Below are 23,526 nucleotides of genomic sequence, written 5' to 3' on the forward strand. Positions count from 1 at the left end.
TTAGCAGCTGACCATTATAAATACTGCATTGTGTGTTCCATCTGACCTGAATCTTGTATTCATCTTGAATGTTACAATGAAACTGTTGCAAATCATCAATAAAAAAAATGGCACGAACAGCCCAAATTTTAGGAAGTCTTCTGCACAATATCCAAGTCAATTAAGAGAAAAGCAATGTAGTTTCAGAAGACTAAATCTCTGAATCAACTTTATTTCTCGTTTTTGTTCCTGCAAATTACCTAGAAATAGGGCTCTTAATTCAAACTGTCCCTTGGAAACCACTTGCCCAACTGGACATGTTGATTTTTTTCATGTGCAATCTTGTTCCTTGAAGCACATCTAACCCTAACGATATGCTGCGCTTTCTGTTTATCAGCATCATCATTTTTGACATTTAAAATGGAGCTAGCAAAATAGTGATGTGTTCTCCATGTAAATTTCTTCCTGCCACAAAATACGGATCAAAAGAAAATCTTACCACTATGTCATACAGACAACACTAGACTCAATTCTTGGTCTGTGACAAGTTGACGGATTTCAATTAGGCCAACAAAAATACACTTGGGATCAAAGCTCTCTTCTCAGGAGATGATCTTTGTATATTTTTTAAATAAACCATCATTCTCATTTCCTGACATTACTATCTAGGATCATTTAAGTATTGGACTTCCATCTGTGATAACCTCCATGAACAAATTGCCTGCTGAGTCATCACAACTGATCTTGTTGGATAAAATACTGGATCCCAGCAAGAGCCAAAGCCATCAAAAGAGGAGATGAATACTGATTTTTTTAAAAAATATATATATATTTCTGTATATATGTATATATACAGAAATTTCCTGCTATTCACAGTTCAACCATTTGGATCCCCACACCTAGCAAACATAACAGGTTGTGTTGGCCCCACCTATTAGTGCTTCAGTGGGAGAATGAGTGCCAACAGGGAAAACCACCTGAGCCAGGAAATTTGAATACTCATTCAATATACGTTATCAATACTTGAAGCTTCCAATTGTGGAAAATTTTCAATCAATATCCAGAATGCAAAAACAAACTGATAACTACTATTGCCTATGAAATTGCTCACTGTAACATCCATAGACTCCTCCCACAGTGGAGTTCAGAAATAACAAATAAAAGTAGGAAAGTCAGTACACCTAAAGGGGCCAGGACTTTTTTTGGGGGGGGAAATCTGTATATTGGAAGTGTTTCTATTAAATACACACTTACCTATTTCCTTAAATGATCAAATATGCCAACATAACAGCAATGGAAATAACAAAAATAAAATCAATTCAACATAAGTGTTATAAGTGCATTCAGGAAAAAAGGGACCAAAGAATTTATAATAATGCATCACTTTTCACTTCTGCCAATGAACACTAAAAATTCAGATACATGAAATTCTGAAACAAATTAGGCAACAGGCAAAAGGTCAACCTGCAGCTACCATTCCAATGCTAACAAACTCTCCACCTCTGATTAACAGTGCTTTATTTTGTAATAGCTTACTAAGTCATGAAGCCCTTGTACTGTTAATTCTGACCAATGGATGGCAGAGAATATTGCTACTATATATTGACGACATGGATCAACTATGCTCATGATTGCTGGGAACTCTCTTCTGACTGCAAAGGAGCTGAAATTAAAGTGTTTTTCATATTTTGCTTACTACAAACCAAAATGAAGCCAGCAAGAGCTAATTACCTCCTGAAAGGGAACAAGGGTGTAATCAATTTTGCTACACCAAGTCAAAATTGCTACAGGATACTCCATTTGCCTTATTAATATAGGTTTCAAAACAAACATAATTCCACAACCAGCAGCTGAAAAGTCACTGGTCCAAAGTTTGGAAGGTACAAGACTATTATTCTGGTTATACTTTATGCAGAATTGCAAGTAGTTGCTGAAATTAGTTTGTAAAGCTCAAAGAACCATTGTGCTTGCTCTCAAGTCCAGGGGCATGCACTGTGCGCGCATTAGGCCAAACATGCCTTCTCTCACACACATTGCTGAATTTACTGACCTCAGGTAGAACCATCATAAACTTCTGAGCTGCATCATCAATAATTAGAATCTACATGTCTGCAAGTGCATAGGCAAAATATTTTTTTTTAATTATCCAAATTTAAATAGTCCAAGATTGTAAAAAGTTGCATAAGGGTGTTAAATATTTATATTTCTCAATGTCAAGAAGCAAAATTGCTTATTAGCTTCCAGGAAATGTAAAAGTAACTAATTTTTGAATAAGTTATGAAGTGCAGTGAAACAATACTTTCCTTACTTACATCATTAATATCCACATCCTGAGTACTTGAAATAGATTTTTTCTGACAGAGAGTTCTAATGTTTATCCGCACCGAAAAATAATTTAAAGGTTTCAAGAAGCCAATCTGAACTGGTCTTTCGTGTTAATTTAAGTTAAAATTATTTCAAGAGAACTGCACTCTCCGAAAAGGGTCGTTTCCAGTAGTGAATTTGATAAAGATCAGGGTGTCTGTTTGATCTCAGTTTCCAAGTCTCATTGGAAGTTAGAATTTGGGTTCCGCAAGATAAAAGACTGGTAAGAATAAAGGGGATTGGAAGTATGATTGCTGGATTAATTTTGAGGACATTTTACTAATTTATAATATAAAAAGTGAGACGTTAGGAATTCATACTGAAGCATTCATGACGGCAGTCCTTTGTATTTGAAACCTACGTGTACAGTATAGGCCATTGTCGACAAGTTGCCGAATTGTCGAGAACATTTGACATCTCCATCTCGACGCGTTTATCATTTTTAAAAATTGCAGCTTAACCCAAACAGGCGTCAGGCTGCAATAATCGCTCACCTGAAATGGTAAAATATTCTCATTCCTCAGCATACTATCTTCCATCCACGACTTTGGTGGGAAAGCCGAGCTGGATCTAGAGTACTTGTGCGCCGGGATGTGGCTGCCGGGGAAGGGCTTCTTCATCGGGGAGATGGAGTTGAGGCCTGCCATCCCGCCAGTCATTCCTCGGCGGTGATCTCTGCCTTGGGATCCACCCCACACGCCGACCCCGCCGCCGCCGGAGCTCCAGGAGGACGAAGAGGAGGACGAAGGCGACGGGCTTTGGTAGCTGTTCCACGGAGAGGGCGGCTTGCTGATACTGTTGGCCAAGTGGGGCAGCTGGTTGAAAGCGTTTCGGTGCGGAAACGGGGCGGGATGCGGGCTGGCCGGGGATCTCCTCTGTTGTTGCTGGTGATGGTGAGGCGGCGGCGGGTGAGGGTGGTGATGGTGGTGGGGATGGTGGTGCTGGGAGAGGGCCATTTGGGGCGAGAAGCTGCCCCCGAAGCCGGGGCTGACGTGATGAGGGAAATTCTGGAAGAGCATGGCACCGTTGGCGGAGGGGACCCCCTGGTGAAAGAAATTGTCCTCGGCGACGGTAGGAGGAGTCATCGCTGCTGACCAGTTGCTGAAACCGGTCAAGGAAGATGTGGAGGAGGTGGTGAGGGACGCCGTGCCGGTCGTGCCCGCTCCGCCGAGCCCCGACGAGTTGTTGTTGCTGTTGGAGGAGGAAGAGGACGAGGAGGAAGGTGGCGGCGGCGGAGGAGGCGCTGGTTCGTGATAGTCGAAAGCCGGCAGGATGGGCGACTCCATCCTCAGCTTCTCCTTGTTGCAGCTGCCGCCACCGCCGCCCGGATTCTCCTCCTCGGGCTTGGGCGAGTCGGAGAGGAGGACTAGTTCAGGAACAGCTTGATCGAGTCTGGGAGAGAGCTGCTGCTGATGTTGTTGCTGCTGCTGCTGCTGGGATTTGGATTTCTCTGACAGCAGCAGCTCATCCTGCATGGTCTGGGGAGCCGAAGCAGGAAAAAGCCAAGCCGAGCCGGTGGCAGCGTTCTGTTGTTGTTGGTGATGATGTTGGTGGTGATATCTGACTGGAAAAGCGACCTTACTGTTGGTACTATTGGTCTGAACTAATAAACCGAACCCGTAATCCCCCATCGAGCGTGAGTGACGGCCGCACGATTCAAATCCCCCTCCCACCCCCCAAAAAAAACCTTTTGGTTCCTGCCCCCCCCCTTCTTAAATATATATATTTATATTACAAAAAAGGGGGCTAAATGTCGAGTCACTGCCCTTTCGGCACCACTTTTCCTTTGCCTCAGAAATCCAATTAACGGTTTCGAAACCAACAGCTTTTTCCCCCCTCCCTCCCCCCCACCCACCCCCCCGTCCTCTCCGACTGGTTTCTCTCTCACATGTCGGGTTATTACATTATGTTTATATATCCACCTCCTGTCCCTCCGTAAAAAGAATTACAGAAGGGGGAAAAAATAACTTGTCCCTTTTTTTTTTCCCCCTCCTCTTCCTTTTCCCACCCACCCCCGGCGGTTCTCTCGCTCTTCGCCTGCCCGCCTGCACCAACAGACTGAGCGCAATGACAGAGTCGCGAGCTTCTTCCTGTTCGACAGTTTTCAGGCCCCTCCCCCACCGCCGCCCCATTCGCCCTTCGGTCTGACAAGAAGACGCCGGCTTTCTCTTCCGGTTCGGCAGTTTCAAGGTCTCCCCTCTCTCGCCCGGCAAGGCTTCTTTGCATATTCATCTCACGTCACAAACGGGAAATCCGCACGTGGAGGCACGCGCGGATTTTAAATGAGAGGGTTCCAACTGACCAGCGGTCCCGGAAGGGCACCTGGAGCTTGACAGCTTTTTGTTTGATAATATATTATTAATATTGTTTTGCTCATTAGGTTGATCAGACTTTCTTAGTGTGGGAATGCTACACTACTGATTACAAAATATTTGGTCTCATATATTGCAGTAAAATTAGAAGTGGGAAAGTATTTTTTAATATATCAGTTCCCTGATAAGTGGCACATAAAATGCAAGTTTACAGTTCTCTCTTCCCATCCTCCAGTAGCCCATTGACTGAAGAGGTTCAGTCTTTGCTGGACTTCTTTACCCCCAATACTGCCACTGACATGACCCAGACCTGATAATGTCAACCCAGCGCAAAAGGTGCCCCACTCTGCTGCAAAACATCCAATGATATTGCTTTTGTGTGTGCAAAATGACCAAACTTCCTTTCCACAGCCATGAAGAAAATGTAGATGTGGCAAAAAGTACTTTCAGCTTCCTAATGTAAAAAATTGAAATAAAGGTCTAGAACAAAATATCCTTTTTTGACTGTTAAGCACCATGCGCCTTCCACCTTTGAAGTATTATTTTGTTCTCAAGTTACTTTACGTAAATTGCTTTACATATATCTTGCAGTTGGTTTACATTGATTAATCTAAACCAATTTTGGTTTGGTTTGGATGCGGGTCACGGTGGATTAAATTGGAAACAGCCATTATTACCATTCCCAATCAGTATTTATCCATAGTCTTATAGGAAATAGGGGTTCCAAAGTTGCAAGTTAAGACTTTTAACTTCAGCATCTAATAAATATTTCCTAACATACAATGGGCTTCATGAGTTCCTTCTGTACTGTATAATTCTCTGAATACAATGATATGTGACTGAATGGAGCCCTAATTTTGGTACAACCAAGCTTAACAGTTGCTGTTCAGCCTCCTATCCTTTAAAAGGTGTCGCCACTAAATGATCAGGTAAGGGTGGCTCAGCCCAACTCATATGAACCAAAACAAATAAAAGTCATGAAAATAGCAAAATTGAATCAAGATCCAGTGAATAAAAACAAAAGTCTGCGATTGCCCATCAGACCAGATACCTGGTAGGTATCTGGGAATCATGCAGCTGTAAAATGTTACATCAAACATAAATGTTTACTTGGAACGTTCTGCACAGTAATCCTGTATCCTTCATAGACCTCTTTGATGCCTGGTGACATCTTTCAGTATCACAAGATATTGCCTATGCTGTTTCACTTTAACTAACTAAAGTATGAAGTAAATAAAGGCTGCAAGTGCTGCTTATTGCTTTGTTTTCACAACAGAAATGGAAAACTAAAGGATGTAAATGATGCCACGGCACTGTTACAAAGAAGTACTTGGAAGTTCTCCCCAGCATCCTAGCCAATATTTATTCCTCAGACGGCATCATTAAAACAGGTTATTTGGTTATTACTTCACGCAGTTTGTGGAACTCGGTGGTGCTAAATTGGCTTTACTACAACAGTAACTATTCTAAATGAGCTGTAAAGCACTTTGGAACTGGGCTAAATCGCTGGCTTTGAAAGCAGGCCAGCAGCATGGTTCAATTCCCATACCAGCCTCCCCGAATAGGCGCCGGAATGTGGCGACTAGGGGCTTTTCACAGTAACTTCATTTGAAGCCTACTTGTGACAATAAGCGGTTTTCATTTCATTTTCAGAATGTGAAAGATGCTATGCAAATGCAAGACTCTTCTTTCAAGATTTATATCTGAATAACTTTTCAATTCACAAGCAGTAAAGATGAGTGATTTAGATAGGACCTGTTCAAGTAAAATCAGTATATTATACTTAAGGATAATGGTAACATGGAAAAATGAAAGGAATTGTGAAATTTGATCCATCGCCACAGTAACAATTCTCTGAATTTTATATAATAAAAATGTAATGTTAATTTATTCAGTCACAATAAACCAATACCCCTAAATGTAAACAGAATTATGGAAATTGATGCTTAAAACACAAGTAAAAATGAAGAAATCCAATGTAATGAACACAGAAAATGAGCTTGCAATCAAAAATAGTGCCTCGGTCATATTTTTATTTTTGATTCTCTTTTTTAGATTCCCCATCATGTAAACCATCATCTAAGCAAAGGTAACCAAGTTTGTGGAGACTGCCATCCTATGATCAACCTATAGAAGATACTTAAGATCCAGGGTCAAAATACTTTTTTGTTGCACATGTTTCTTCCATTAGAAGTTTGTCTCAGATTTCTATTAGTCATTTATACGAGGTTCATTTTTTATAAAAAATAATTCCATTGGAAATGTAAGCACGATCCATTTCTTTTGGGGCAGGCTTTTTGGAACAGCTAGTCTTTTCATGTTGATCAATTTTGTAAGCAAATGTAGCATCCCAACCTAGATATAATGTACAGTCTACATAGCTGAGCGCATGTAGAATCATAGAATAGTACAATGGAGTGTGAGGCCATTCTTTCCATCAGGTCTGTGCCAGCACTTTTAAAGTTTGTTCCACTTGCCAACTCTTTTCCAATGGTCCTGCAATTTATTTCACTTTCAAATCTTTATCCCATCCCGTTTTGAAAGCTACAACTGAATGTTTCCACTACCCTATCAGGCAATGCATTCCAAATCCATTTTATAAAAAATTGTTCCCTCATGCCACCTACACCTGAAATAGGACTCACCACAGCTTCAATACTGAGATTAGAAAGTGGTCTTTGTGACAATAACATTTCTGGAATCTAACAGTAGGTTGCAGTGAAAAGATTCACAGGTTGGTTAATAGTCTGGTAGGCTATGATGTGAATGCTTCCTTCAAGGGAGGCCTTAACCATTTTTATCGCAGCCGTAAGGGTGGTGAGTCCCATACAACAGGATGATTTTATGGGCCCAGCAAACCAGACCAAATATCCTGTTGGACGCCACATCAGAGTATACAGCAGTAGTCTTGGCCTCCATTTGCTGGCATTGTCTTGAGCAGATTTTGAATTCTGCGCCTTTTGGCTCAGGTAGGGATGCTAGCACTATGCCAAAGGCTCACACCAAAACAGGTTGCAACAGACTTGGACTTGCAGAACAGAAGATTTTTAACACAACCTTTGCAAATGAAACATCGCTTGTAACAATGTATATCCAATGAAGTGACAAGCTCCATCTCTGGAATGCAACAACTGTGGTTGGTATCAAATCTGAAATATGCTAGCTGTAATTATTTTGTTTAAACCATCAGAAAAAGTTAGCAATAAAACTGGGATTTTATTTACCAAGAAGCATGTTAGACTGAAGGTAATGAACAAGGCATGGTGACAAATCTAGTTAAAATAGGAAGAGTACAACTGAAGTACCGAGTTCAGTTTATGGCTTCATATCATCGGAAAAGCATTGACTAACTAAAGAGAGTACGATGGCAATTCAATCGGATGCTGCCTGATATGAGGAAATACAAATATGAAGTAAGTCTTGAGGAAAGATCTCATATTGTTTTTGATAGATCAGAGGGGATTCAGGGGTGATTTGATAGAGGTGTTGAAATTGTTACAGGGAAAGGGATAGACTCGATAGAAACATAGGGCGAGTTCTCCATTTGAGACGCCGGGACTGAATCGCAAGTGTTCTACATGGACGAAAGTGGTGTCAGTCCAGGAGCGATTCAGGTCCCATTAATGGGCTAGCGAAAATCCAATTCATGCCGATTCTCATCTCAGCCAAGATGATGGCACTGGTTGCGCTGGAGCACGGCCACCCCGTTGATGGTTGGCTGGGGATAGAGGGTACCTAGGGGGTTGGCCTGGAGGGGCACCCATACGACCCGTGGTGCTAAGTTCCCAGTGGGCAGTCAACGGCGCGTGCAGCCGCAAGGCTGCCTTACAGGCCGCGGCAATGGCGGTCTGTGCCCGGCCACCCCAACCCCATGGCTCACCTCCTAACCGCACCCCCTCTACTTCCCCTAGCCCTGACAGACTCCCCTCGGCCAGAGCACAACTGGCAGCACACTAAAGCGATATTAGACACGGTTGTACCCTCCCCCCGCACTCTCAGCAGTCATGGTGCCTGTTTTCCAATTTGAAATACCACAAATGAACCTCACCATCGGTAATCCCTCCTGGCAGAGCTGGAGCATCGCAGGAGGCACGGAAAATGCCAGGTCCGGCGTGCGGCATAGAATGCGTTCATGCTGCTGTCGAGGGACCGGAGCATGGCATTCCGTTTGGCACGGTGTGCCCAATTGTGATTCTGGAGTCTGCAGACAGATAATCCCACCCAAGATTTCCAGTGATTACTGGGACTCGAATTGACATAGATATGATTAAATGTCAGAGGTTTGGGATAAAGAGCAGGACATTTTTGTTTTATTACACACATTGTAAAAATTGTGAAATGCACTAAAGGAGTTATAGACTGAAATAGATAACTTACCACCATTTTAGTTGGTTATCCAGGTTGATAAATAAAGGGACTGAAAGCAATAAAGGAATAGAAGTAACACATATGATTCGGATTACTGGTTGTGCAGAGCATAATGCCAACACACACTGGTTAGGCTGAGCAGCTTGTTTTTAAATTGTGATTTCTCTCAGATCAAAACTGAACCCAATTTAAAGCCAAGTTTCTGATAGCTTAGGGACAAAGGCCAAGGTCATGGCAAAACTCAAAGACTAAGAAAATTCATTTATGACTTCAATGTACATGGTGTACAAACAAGCTCTTCACCTATTGTTAGATGTTTGATGTGCATCTTATCTCTCCCGATAAAGATAATCAAACATTTATCCATAATTAGCATTTAAAGACTACTGGGCAATAACATTCTGATGGCGAAACAGTATGTCAAATATTTTCACAACAACTTGACCTTATAATTTGTGTGCAATCTTCTTTATTCGCTAGTGGTGAGCTTGGAGGCAGGAAGGGCATTTACAGGCAAGCTGATGGTGTACTGGGACCTCATCGCCATCCCACCTCCACCAGAAATATGTTCTATGTGGGAATGCCCATTGTTGACCTTCCTGCCCTGCTTCCAATTAAGGCCCATAAGAAGATAATTAATAATCACTTAAGGGCAACATCCCACTACCGCTGGGATTAACCAACGACAAGTGGGTCTGTCACCATGCAACATGCATGATGGGCTAAACGCTGCAAGCCACTTGTCACCTCCGTGTCTGATCAAGGGACTGCACGTGGGGAAGGTTGGGAAGGAGGGTTACTTCAGAGAGCCTCCCCCCTGCCCATGCTTTTGCCCCCCTTCCCTCTTTACCCATGACCCCCATCATGCAAGCTCCCTGCCCATTACTTACTTGTAGCCTGGGTCCTCCACTATCCTAGAACTGTGTGATGTCCTTCAGGAAGCAGCCACAGCCTCCTCAGTGGTGCTGCTGAGCACAAGTAGTCCTGCCAGTGGCCTCACCACTGCCTGACTGGCATGCAGTTTAATGGGCCTTCCTGAATAGAGGCACCGTGGGTCTCATGCCAGTTCCCCAGCTGACATGCGAAACCCCCAATGCCACAACAAAGCTCTGCCCTCGGAGAAAAAAAAGAGTACTACTACTCCATCACGGTGGTCCTGGAATGTACAATACCAGTTCAACTACAAGTTCATCTGATAGTACAGTGCATTTCTAAAGTGATGAACTGAGCAGTACAGCTGGATGGTGGCAAGAACAGTATAATTAAATTCAGGACCACAAGGTTAGGAACCTCACTTCTGTTCAGTACCCAGCCAAGTTTGGTGAAATTGTGTGTGTGATGACTGGATTGGGCTTGGCTTTGAAACCCAGGGAATGAATAGACTATTGATCTGCCAACACTATATGACTCACATATAAATAATTGCCACTCAGGTTAGGTACTTGGAGGGTGTCTAATCTCTGTAGAAATATAACAAGCCAAAAATCAACACCATTACAAAAAAGGGAGGGAAGCAAAATTGGTGAAAGGAAAGAAATATCAAACTTTTATATTAAATGTGATGAAGAAATTTTGCTCTTTCTAAGCATAACAGACAAGTGAATCCCCCTATTCAAGTACATAATCAGAGATATTGGGCTGAATTTTGCCAAAAAGGGCAGGAATCCAACTGCAGGGTCATTCCTCGATCATTAACTTTCTTGAGGAGACTTGTACGCCTTCTAGCTGAATTTTATAGGAGACAGCAAATTAATATGTCATCTCCATATTTACTGTACATTAGGGCTGATGGGTAGGTTCTGGAGGTGGAAGCTTCAGACAGCATGGCCCATTGCAAGCGAGATCAGCAGCCCTGACTCTGTCATCAAAGGGAATGTGACTATGGTCCAAGCAACAGGAACGGCAGGAGCATTTGTGTTGCCATCACTGTCAGAGGAGCATTGTCAGAGGAGCATTTGAGACCTCGAGGCCATGACAATCAGAGTTATCCTTTGAGGGAATTTCAGCCTCAATGGCAAGGCTGTGCGTTAGGAGGCCAATTTCAGCTGAAAATATTTCAATCTGCAATGCAGCCTTAACCTGCTGCACAACTACTTCCTCAGGGTGTGGACAGAGCTGGGGTTGGTGGGTGGGGGAGCCCGGGAGCACCAACAAAATTGCTGGGCTGCTGCAATAATTGCCATTAAGTGGCTGCCTAATTAGCTTGATTACATTCCCGCTGCTGTTGGGAGGATTATCATCGCTTCTGTGGTCTGTCCACCTCTGGGGAAAGTGCAAAGAGGAGGGAGTACATTGAGAAACTGATCTGATGCGTTTTCGTGCAATTTCCCTGGTCCCTCTTCACCCAACCTCAAGGCCTTGGAATATTCTGCCCATCGAGACACCAACTTACAACGAAGAGTGTGCTTGAATGCTGATTTTTAAAAAAAATACAAATGTGCCAGATTCAGGCTTTTTAAAAAATCACTCTTGAATTAAATGGCCTAAAAACCCACCCTAGAATATTTATCTTACATATGAGGACAAGGCAATGCTGTCTTTTGAGTAGCAGTGAGAGTTCAAGAATTTCACAGTGATTTTTATCTCAATTTAGTGAGTCTAGCAAGGTTTGTAGATGTGTGTATGCTTTGTACTGTGATGATGATGTTGGCCAAAAGCTACAGGACAGGAAATATCAAAATACGGAAGAAAACTGCCTGTTGAAAGCAATTGGAATGAAGGGACAACATTGCCAAATGCTTCATTATTGAGTAGCTGTTCCTCTGCTTCACTAGTATGGGCCAGCATCTATGGAAACATTTTTCACATTTCTACAATTGCAATAATATGACAGCATCATGCAAAAGTTTGTAACACTTTACGAACCTTAATATAGTCCCTGACTAAAGCTATATATTTTTTTACAAACAAGAAGAGTCTAAGTCAGAGTAAAGGAAATACTCAATATAATTTCACCAATTAAATATGTATGTTTGTTCCACGTCTATCTAATTTCCATAAAGCCAGCTCTGCTGCTGAATATTTATGAATGTAATTCACTCGTGACCTTGTTGTTCATGAGTTGCCTAGGCAGTCTCACCAAGAAAGGAAAAATGTATTTCACAAGGATAGTCTTCAGTTTCTCTATGTGTTTTTGAATGAATTACATAGACCTCTCTCACTGGGGAAGGTGTACTACATTATACAGAAATATTTTTGTCTTTCCCCAAAATTGAAAACTGGTATTCCTGGCATTGCATTAGTGCTACTAAAACAATGCCAATCTGACAGCTTTCCAAATTATTCGTTTTTGGAAACACAGTGACCTCATCTATTTCTGGTTTTACTGAATAATCTCAAATTGATGCTCATGTCATTCAAAATGCTGATTTTAAAATAGCAGAAAACCCAGAGTCAAACAGCTATAATGCAATTTTCAATCTACTCCTAAATAAACATGACTAAGGATAATTTTGAACGAGTTCCCAGCCCGTGGAATTTCATTTGGGTATCAAGCAGGAAGATTCTTTGTGAATCCGAGGAGGCTGTCTTCGCAAAGTAAGGGGAGACCCATGAAATAAAGGACTAGGCCAGTGGTGGGCAACCTGCGGCCCAGGGGCCACATGCAACCTACTTGCGTTCTGAGTGTTGCCCACAAGACATTTTGTTGGCCATTGCCCAGGACCTGGGTTGTCACATTCCGCTCATTTTCATCCACATGTTTTTTTCCCCTACTGGTGTGATTGAAGTGATACGCACATAAAACAAGGGCAAGTAAAGTGAGGTGAATGCTGATTGCACCAACCAGTGACTGAGAGAGCGTTCTGTGTCCTAAGTGTAAATATTCTTTTGTTTTTAACCATTTGAATTTGATAGTTTTATTAAACAGAAATTATATAGCATTTCTATAACTCATTGTGAAATAATTGGCATGTATGAGATGTATTTAATCTTAATCATGAGGTCATGGTTGGTGAACTTGCCCAATTTCAATCTTAGAGCCCAAGGAGATGAAGGAGGGTCACTGACCAGCCTGAGTGTCCCATCGCTGGACTACGTTGATCTGAAATGACAAATCCAAGGGAGCTATGTATATGCCAATTAAAATATAATTATTTTAAAATATACTGGTTGTGTAATGACTCATAGTGAATTATTTGGAAGATAGCAATAGAAATTAATTGTGCATTTTGTAAGATTAGGTTCTTGTAATATTATGTGGGGAAAACAGAACAGTGATATGTAAATAAAGTAATGTGGATCAATGAAACTGATTTACCAAAGTTATACTGTCAATCTGGACACAGCAATATTAAATTTAGATAGACTGTGTAAAGCTTCCCCATTTATGCTGCACGCTCTCAATGTAGCAAGGTTGCAGATCAGTTCAGGTGTCTGTATTGTATATTTTTTGGAAAATTGTTAGCAGAGCAAGCTGATTGGTCTAAATACCAATGTGGCTGGTTTCAAAGAACCATGCATTATTATTTGTTATGTAGTTAGCATAGGCCAATCCGATACAAGATCCCCAAAGGAAGTGATGACATTTACATCCACCAACTCACAGATCTCAGGTTGACTTTGGACTCAGCCTCTCAATGGATTGCACTCTTCACTCTTGTGACTTCTTACTGCATCTCATCTACTCCAGCTCTTCCCTAAAGGTTGCATTGATGAACCAATTTTATATCTGATCCAACACACCTTGGAATAGACTACTGAAAATAAATTGCACACAATACCATTTCAGGTATAAATAAAGAATACTGCGTTGACAGTGTACGCTTGCAGCTGTGTGCCTCACAGCCATGCTCAAGGAAGTTGATTTATACAGATGAGTTTAGCTGCATGGACAAAAAGTTTAAAACATATACATTTGCTGTACCACAATTCTTTATTCATTTTCTAATAAATGGAGAATATTAACTCCTTAACTCCCCAAACTTATTCTCAATTAATTTACGATCTTATATCTTTTTGCCCAGAAGTATCAACTAAAACTACGTCACAATGTTTTTTTGTCACTGTGTATAATCTCTTGTTATGCTCACTTGGATATCAAGGTCACTGAACAATATTTAGCATGGGCCAAATCAAACGATTTTGTTCAATCATATTATTCCCATTAATCATAACGCTGCTCAAAGCCTCTGGTTGCCATGTACCAAAGATGTATCTAGATAGATACATGAATGGGCAGGGAGCAGAGGGATACAGATCCTTAGAAAATAGGCAACAGTTTTAGATAGAGGATCTGGATCGGCGCAGGCTTGGAGGGCCGAAGGGCCTGTTCCTGTGCTGTAATTTTTCTTTGTTCTTTGTTCAAAAAGCTTTCACAATATAAACTGAAGTCTGCTGAATCCCTGGATTATATTTAGCTGCAAGTCCAAAACATTGAATATCAAAAATGGGGGGGAAAAAATCAGTACACACTGATCTGTAGCCAATGAAATTTATAGAAAAGGTCGAACTAACTATGATTGTTTTTGCAAATGGGATTGCTAGGAAGTGATAAATGTTTAGAATATTCTCATGAGTTATTTTTGTCAGTAAACTGGTTCAAAGATGATTACCTTTCTAGAATATGACAACTCAATCCATATAATCCCATTATGATCATGATTGGTTGATTTTCACATTATGCACATTGCTGTGCATCTGGATGTACTAGACTGCACAATTATTTCTGTTATTAATCAATCATTATATCACAGGTTGCACAGTGGATCCCAAAGCAGGCCAAAGGTTGAACATACTGCAGTGAGTAACTCACCTCCTGGCTCCCCAAAGCTTCTTTGTTATCGACAAGGTTCAAGCCAGGTGTGTGTTGGAAACTCCCCACTTGCCTGGATGTATTGTCAGGAATCTCTCTTATATCCTTGCCTGATCTTTGTGTCCTTTGTTTTTGTAAATTTAGAGGAACCAATTATTTTTGTTTCCAATTAAGAGGCAATTTAGTGCGGCCACTAAACCTACCCTGCACATCTTTGGGTTGTGGGGGTGAGACCCATGCAGACACGGGAAGAATGTGCAAACTCCATACAGACATTGATCCGGAGCCGGGCTTAAACCTGGGTCATCAGCAATGCTAACCTCTGCACCACCGTGCCGCCCCTTTGTGTCCATTTTAGTCCCTATCATGTTGGCTGCTTTTTGCTGGCTGCTGTTCAACTACAGACTTTTACCCCCCCCCCCCCCCAACCCCACCTCATGCTGCTACTTGAACTGGCCCAAGGGGATTCCCCTCCGTACAATGTGCTCCGTGGCATAGTTCTGTGATGTAATTTTGATGGACTTGGCCAGCAGCCAATTGGCTCTTCTGGGATTCGGGACATATTCTATTCTTGATTGTGATTAGTGGAGCACCCCAGATGTTTCTGGGGAGGAGAAGCGCCGGCTCATTTTAATTCAGTTATTGTTGCACCTTAAGAAGAACAGGTTCTCTCAGCTGAGGCTGGCAAGGTTTGAAGCACTCTCTCTATCCAGTCAAGCCTGAGAAGGTTTAACTCCTGATTTAAGTGGTTCAAAGATTCTCTGCCCAGCCAGGCCGGTGTAGTTTAATCTCTGAACAAAAGGCTACAGGCAGACTCCATCCATGTCTGTGAAAGCTAACCCCCGTTTGGAAGGCTGGGGATGGCAGAGTGCTGATAGTTCTCCCCTAAGATATCTAGAGGTCTAGAAGAAAGGGCCTTTTACTTTCTCTTCACTACAGTTAATTGTGATCTGCTGAAAGAGCAGACAATCATTCCAGAGGCAGAGTGGACGGAAAACCCTCTTTTAAACTCTCATGCAGAGGAATCTAATATTGTCTCAGTGAGACTGAGAATCAAGCTGGTGGATATCAGGCAAGTGAAAGTGACTCTCCATAAGAATTCCTGCAGCTTATGAAGTCTAATTGAAGGTAGATCCTAAAATATCCAAACCAATAATTTCAAGATCACTGTCTACAAAGACTACAACCTCAGCAGCAAGAATTAATCTCACACTATTTTAGCCCCTGTTACTTTCAATCATTTCCCTACCCTCTCCATGTATCTGTCTTGTGTGTGTCTGGGTGGAGGGTGGGACACGGTTTGGGGAACCATTAGATTTGCAGACCGTTATTCTATTATTACCATTACATGTTTATCTCTTCTCATGTTATAAATAAACAGTTCTTAAATGTTTTACTTACAGATATTGTGCCTGTAAGTCATTTGAGCAGTTGAGGGTCAAAGATCTCAGGAAAACATACAAATTATTGGCTAATTCACTTATGTTGGGATTCCAGGGCCCGTGGGGCTGGAATTGACTGCACACTAGCCCAGGGTGTTGTAACAGTGTGCAACTCCAACAACATTCAAGAAGCTAAACACCATCCTGGACAAAGCCACCAGCTTGATTGGCACAATATCCACCTCTTTAAACATTCACTCCTTCCACCACTGGATTGCAGTGTATACTGTTATGTTCTGGTTAGGTACCAGTAACGTCTGTTGTAAGATAGACAATAATTGAATTCCCAGGTATTTACTAAGAGAAAAATATTCCATTGCTTTTAACAAGCCAAATAAATTTTACTAGACAAGAGTCAACAAAGCAATTAGTCAATACTATCTACCTTACACTGTAATATCTGGAATTAACATGAGGTAAACATGAATTAACAGGCAAACTGTGTTCGATCATACCAGAAAATGCATATTAAATGGCAGACACTAACAGGACAGATCCCACAAAGCTTCTCAGCAACCCACCCAGATGTCAGTGACCACTACCAAGTTCTTTAAAACTCTGTCTTTCCCATGAGCTGGTTCAGTTCCTCTTCTTCCAGCATATAGCTTTTGATTTCTCTCAACAGTCACCCCATTCCACCCTGGAATCCTTCTTGCTTCACATGATGAATGTAGGAATTTCTGATGTATTGTATTATAGGTACTTGGTGCAGTAAGGGTTAAAATCCTGGGTGAGTGACTGCTGCGATCATTCTTTAAAAGACATCCTAGTTTGAAAGACAAGTATATTTTGGGATCCAGGGGTGCAATTAAACCATTGTAAAAAGGTTGGGCAAATAGAATTCGGTTTTGATTACGCGGATGTCCTGCGGAGTAAATTAGATTTCTGCTTGCTTGGTAAGGTGATGTTGTTGCTGGGTGGAACTAAGGCATATGACATTCTGAGCTGAATTAAGCTGTGTCCAGAAATGAAGCAGTTTCTCTCTCACTGCAGTTCAGTTAAAATACATGAACACTCTTTAAAGTCGTGCAGGCTTGTCTGAGAACAAGGGGAAGCTGAAACAAGTTGAGAAGCAGCTTCCGAAGTAATTCAGCCCAACGTTTCTGCATGGGTCTGACAGGAGTCAGACGCTTTCTTTAAAGCAGTATCAAGAGATCTCTCTTTCTCCAAGAAAATCTCTGTAAAGCAAGTATCCCTGAGGGTCAATGCGATTTAATAGTGGATTAGGAGCTGAGATGGTTTTTCCCTTTTTGTTTAAGTGGGAATAGAGACAGCAGTTAAGTGTATTGTATTCACCGTATTGAGTAGCATTGCTTAAGAGGTTATTGTACATTATTTTCTGGTGTGGAGTTAAAGATTGTAATACTATATTGGTAATAAAGTTTGTTTAAAATACCATACCCCTTTTCCTTTGTGTAGCAAAGTATACTTTCCTCATAGTCTTACAAAATTAAAATCAAATATTAGGGTTTCTGTCCAGTATCGAACCACTTGATACTTCATCAACCTTCAATGAGTTGTCAGGCAGCTGGAATTGAGCTCAAATTGCCCCATGACCACTCACTTCCCAGCTATTCAATCCCTTTTCTGAGAGTGCATCCCATTGGGTAGGCCAGGCTGCAGCCCAACCACCTGAACGATCCCTGCTTCCTGGCTGTCCTGAGCAGACAGCCACAGCTCACCATGGGCTTCTCTTTGGGCTTCTCTTTGCCCCAACTGCTGGTTTCACAGAGCAGACTACTTTCAGCTTCACTGAGCTGCCAATTGCTCCAGGACATCATTGAGCCACAACACCTCAGCAGCGCAGAACTAACTCCTCCAGGGCTTCACTGAGCCCCAGCTGCATGGGGCTAGTCATCTTTTGCTGCCTGTTCAGCTCCAGAATAACCTTGCCCATTGGATTCATCGTTTGTGTGCCCCCAGCTCCCATGGTCAGGTAGCCAGGCCAAAATACTGGTCACCTAGTAATTTTTATTGAAGCCATCTCTTCAACTGTCAAAGAGAACCTGGAACCAAGCATGCACGGCCTGGCCCCTTGCACCGAAGCCCCAGGCATGCCGGGAGTTATGCTCCTTCAACCAGGACCCGACCACTGCCCTGAAAACACACAGAAACAAACCAGCAACATAGACTCCCTCACAATACTATGTACAAGGTCCACTGCGGCAACTCGGCAAAGCTTCTTTGATAGCACCTTCCAAACCTAGAAGGCCAAGGGCAACAGATGCATAGGAACACAACTACCTGCAAGTTTCCCTCCAATCCACACACCGTGACTTAGAACTATATTGTGGTTCCTTCACTGACACTGGGTCAAAATCCAGGAATTCCTTTCCCCATATAAATTGCAGTAGTTTGAAACAGAGGCTCAGCACTGTTTTTGTGGGCAATTAGCTGTGTAATAAATGTTGGGAATGCCAGGTATAAAAAATATGTAAAATATTAAGTAATATTTGATACCACAGCAAGAAAGGAACTCAAGATAAAGTTTGAAAAGTTAAATAGTCTTTGGTAATTTAAAAGAAAACAAAATTTGACATTTTTCATGCGATAAGGGTCATCCTTTTTCTTGTGCAGTAGAAATATTCACACTGTCACAATAGAAATAAACCTTTGAGTTAGCTGACCTTTCCTCTGGAACGTGAGCAGACTCAATGCTGACACTGGGTAACCAAAGATCGATTTCCCCTCACTGACACTCTCAACATGATGAGCACAGCAACTCATTGAAGGTTCAGGTAATATCTAAAAAGCTGGAGCCAGACAAGTAAGCTGATAATTACACCAACGGACTGAGGCTTATTTTGTTAGTCAGCAATGTCATGGGACCAACTGATTCATCCAACAATAAGTTACAACATAGTAATGCATTAAAAGGATTTTAGTAATAGTGCAACAATTTGCTTTTTGCCTGTGATGTCTGAGCTAGACTATTAAACTTAATATTTCGATAATGTTAAATATCGCATTCTTTTTCATAGCCGGAAGCCAAAGCTATCCTCTTTTTGACCGTAGTTTTAAATGTTAATTAATTATTCATGCATGGCAGGGGTTGAACATAGAACATAGAACAGTACAGCACAGAACAGGCCCTTCGGCCCTCGATGTTGTGCCTAGCTTTGTCCGAAACCAAGATCAAGCTACCCCACTCCCTGTCATTCTGGTGTGCTCCATGTGCCTATCCAATAACCACTTGAAAGTTCCTAAAAGTGTCCGACTCCATTATCACAGCAGGCTGTCCATTCCACATTCTAGCCACTCTCTGAGTAAAGAACCTACCTCGGACATCCCTCCTATATCTCCCACCCCGAACCTTATAGTTATGCCCCCTTGTAACAGCTACATCCACCCGAGGAAATAGTCTCTGAACGTCCACCCTATCTATCCCCCTCATCGTCTTATAAACCTCTATTACGTCGCCTCTCATCCTCCTTTGCTCCAATGAGAAAAGCCCTAGCTCCCTCAACCTTTCCTCATAAGACCTATCCTGCAAACCAGGCAGCATCCTGTTAAATCTCCTTTGCACCCTTTCAAATGCTTCCACATCCTTCCTATAATGAGGTGACCAGAACTGCACACAATACTCCAAATGTGGTCTCAACAGGGTCCTGTACAGTTGCAGCATAACCCCACGGCTTTTAAACTCAAACCCCCTGTTAATAAAGGCTAGCACACTGTAGGCCTTCTTCATGGCTCTATCCACCTTCAGAGATCTGTCGATATGAACCCCAAGATCTCTCTGTTCCTCCACATTCCTCAGAACCCTGCCGTTGACCCTGTAATCTGTATTCAAATTTGTCCAACCAAAATGAATCACCTTTTAGTTTAAAACCCTATCTACAGTGGTGGAGGGGATTACAGTGATGGGGAGGGATTTGAAAACATGGATGAGAATTTGAAGATCAAGGGATTGACCAGGAGCCAAGATAGGTCAGGAAGAATCATTGACCACAATCTTTAACCTTTTATGCCACTGTAAGAATATGAGATTCCATTTACTTCGATGGGAATGGTGAAGGAGGCTACCCAAGGACGGTACTGAGAAGAGTCTTGTGCTCACACAATGGCTTGTAACTCTGGTTGATCGGTGGGATGAACCACCAACTCGTCCACCCACTTCCATCCAAACATATTTCAGATTTAAAGCAGGCAGTAGAGAGCTCTATCCTTCTACCACTCTATTTTTACCCCTCAAACACAAAAGGCTGAAATATTTCCAAATAAGTAGCAAGGAGAATTTTGTTTTGTTTTAATAAACAATTTTATTAAGGTATTTTTGGCATTGTAAACAGTTACAGTATACAGTATTGTGCAAATATCAACCCAAAACAGAAACATAGTGCAAAAGGCCAATCCTCTCTCGTAAACAGTACCCGCCTATTTATCCCCCCCCTTGAACGGTTGCCACCTTCGGGCGAACCCTAATACAGATCCTCTCATGGCGAACTTAATTTTTTCCAGCCCCAAAAAGCTCGACATGTCCGAGAGCCATGCTTCGGTCTTCGGGGGCTTTGAGTCCCTCCATGCCAGCAATGTACGTCGCCAGGCTACCAGGAAAGCAAAGGCCAAGACGTCGGCCTCCTTCTCCTCCCGGACCCCCGGGTCTTCCGAGACCCCAAATAAATATTGCCACCACTGGACTCATCACCATCCTAGTTTTCAGTACCAGGGACATGACTTCCACAAATTCCTCCCAGTATCTCCTAAGATTTGGGCATGCCCAGAACATGTGGACGTGATTCGCTAACCCTCCCGTACACCTAGCGCACTTGTCCTCCACCCCCAAAAATTTGCTCATCCAGGCCACCGTCATGTGGGCCCGGTGGATGACCTTGAACTGAATCAGCCTGAGCCTGGCACATGTTGCAGTTGAATTTACCCTACTCAGGGCTTCCGCCCATACCCCCTCCTCCATCTCCTCGCCGAGTTCCTCCTCCCACTTGAGCTTCAGTTCCTCTGTCTGGGACTCCTCCCCTTTCATAAGTTCTCGGTAAATATCTGAGACTTTCCCCTCTCCTACCTCTCCCCCAGAGACTATTCTGTCCTGGATCCCATTTGGTGGGAGGCGTGGGAAGGATGGGACCTGTCTGCGTATGAAGTCACACACTTTCAAGTATCGAAAGTCATTCCCTCTTACTAGTCCGAATTTCTCCTCCAAGGCCCTCATGCTCGAGAAGCTCCCCACAAGAACATATCACCCATCCTTCCCACCCCGCCGCCGCCATGCCTGGAATCCACCATCCATACTCCCAGGGCCGAATCGGTGGTTGTCACATATTGGAGACCAGACCGATGCTCCCATCTCCCCTACATGCCTCCTCCACTGGCCCCAGATCCGTAGGGATGCCACCACTACCGGGCTGGTGGAGTACCTGGCCGGCGGGAGCGGTAGGGGGGCCGTGACCAGGCTTGCCAAACTGGTGCCCCTGCACGAAGCCGCCTCCACTCACCCCCAAATAGGTAGCAAGGAGAAATTGTCTGCGTTTCAAAAAGGTCTGAACCACCTAACTTTGAATAGCCTAGCTAGAGAAGCCAGCCGGTTTATTAATTGGACGGCATGGTAGCACAGTGGTTAGCACTGTTGCTTCACTGTGCCAGGGTCCCAGGTTTGATTCCAGGCTTGGGTCACTGTCTGTGTGGAGTCTGCATGTTCTCGCCGTGTCTGCGTGGGTTTCTTCCGGGAGCTCCGGTTTCCTCCCACAAGTCCCGAAAGACGTGCTGTTAGGTAATTTGGACATTCTGAATTCTCCCTCAGTGTACCCGAACAGGCGCTGGAATGTGGCGACGAGGGGCTTTTCAGAGTAATTTCATTACAGTGTTAATTGTAAGCCTACTTGTGACAATAAAGATGATTATTATTAAGTTGTATGTTTATTATTTTCCATATCTGAGGAGTGTAGAAAATTGACTGTTCTCACCGAAAATTGTACACTGCCTATTCAAGCACTTCACGGTTGGCTTGACGCCTGGGTTATCTCAGCATGATGCTTTTCAGCCTATCTTCAGGAAAGAGAAGAAAATGCATGTGGCAGTTGCCTGTATACAGAGATAAGTTTGTGCAATAAAATACCTGGTTTAACTAGATATTAACAGTAAAAGATGTACTGAAAATCATAAGGACATGAGGTTCTCGTATAGGATTGAATGATTCCTCATAACAAAAATTGTGACAATCATAAACCACAAGAGCTTGTGAACCCCACTGTTGTGTAACTGCATTGGGATGTACTCTAAATGTGTTACTGATGTGCAATATAAATTTACGGGGCTGATTTTAACTCATTAAGCCTCGTGGGAACAAACAGGTCAGGCAGTTAAAATTACTTCAGGCGTATTGCAGCATTTCCACCAACTGCCATTTAAATGTGCAAGTTCTGCAAATCAGCTCAGGCACCCAACAATGCTGGGCAGGCGCCTCATGAGTACATTAAAATCTGGATCCAATGATGTCATGAAGCGATTTTAATGTGATATCGTAGAGGTCCACCTTGCGTCCAACCTGTCAATGAAAGCTGGTAAAAGTGATCTTTTGAGAGCCACTGAAACAACATTTCAAGGGGAATAGTTATTCATGAAGGCCCACTTTCTCAACTTTGCCCCTTGCCTGAGGTGTGGTGATCCTCAGGTTAAATCACCACCACTCAGCTCTCCGCCTCAAAGGGAAAAGTAGCCTATGGTCATCTGGGACTATGGTGACTTTACCTTACCTAATTAAAGGGACAGGTCGGCTGCAAGGAATTGTAGCACAGGATCAGTCTGCATTGTGCTGTTTGAATTACCAGAAGGGTTTCCAGCTTCCAGGTTGCTTCTTTCTGATACTTACTGAAGTAAGTGCAAAGTGCTTATGGGTGCCGTTATTGCCAGTTTGATTTTGTATGAAGTTGGACAAGGAAAAGCAGCTGTAGAAAACACAGGCAAAAATGTTAGGCTACTGGCAGGAAGCCATACCCAGCATACAAGATACATAGGCCAAGGGTCTGCAGCATTGCTGGAGCTGGCGACACACTTTAACGTAGACTGGAGCGAGATGCTGCAATGTGAGATAACACCACAGAGGCTGCAAATGGATTCCGACATACCTTTAGGCATTGCGTTGCAACTCCTTGGCAGGCTTTCCAATACCATATATACCTTGGTTGAAGAAAGCAATATCCTTTTGCTAGCTGGACCCTTAATGTCCTCAACTCCAGTTTGTTCATCAGTGCTAGAAGAGGACTTGGTGTGAGACGATCTGTTTCCTGTGTTGTCTTTGCTGCAAGTCCTTGCTGCTGCTTGTTCATGGAGGGTGTTTCTCTGCATGCAAACCCCT

The 23,526-nt window shown here is 42.8% G+C and overlaps 1 protein-coding gene and 1 long non-coding RNA gene across 3 annotated transcripts in view; one reads left to right on the forward strand and one right to left on the reverse strand.

Annotated features, from left to right (window-relative positions):
• cpeb4b (cytoplasmic polyadenylation element binding protein 4b) overlaps positions 1 to 4,148 on the reverse strand; it is a 146,131-nt gene extending 141,983 nt beyond the window's left edge. For both annotated transcript variants that reach the window (XM_072512079.1, XM_072512078.1), the window contains exon 1: positions 2,838 to 4,148. In XM_072512079.1, coding sequence (XP_072368180.1) covers positions 2,838 to 3,974 — 1,137 coding nt within the window. In that variant the 5' untranslated portion in view covers positions 3,975 to 4,148. The remainder of the gene's footprint in view (positions 1 to 2,837) is intronic.
• On the forward strand, positions 2,452 to 13,101 carry LOC140426849 (uncharacterized). Its single transcript, XR_011948311.1, has 4 exons — positions 2,452 to 2,566; positions 5,932 to 6,046; positions 6,711 to 6,744; positions 13,002 to 13,101. It is a non-coding gene; the product is annotated as an uncharacterized lncRNA (long non-coding RNA).
• Positions 13,102 to 23,526: the final 10,425 nt, after the last annotated feature.

The sequence above is a fragment of the Scyliorhinus torazame genome, chromosome 7 (assembly GCF_047496885.1).
Source record: "Scyliorhinus torazame isolate Kashiwa2021f chromosome 7, sScyTor2.1, whole genome shotgun sequence".
Taxonomy (NCBI): domain Eukaryota; kingdom Metazoa; phylum Chordata; class Chondrichthyes; order Carcharhiniformes; family Scyliorhinidae; genus Scyliorhinus; species Scyliorhinus torazame.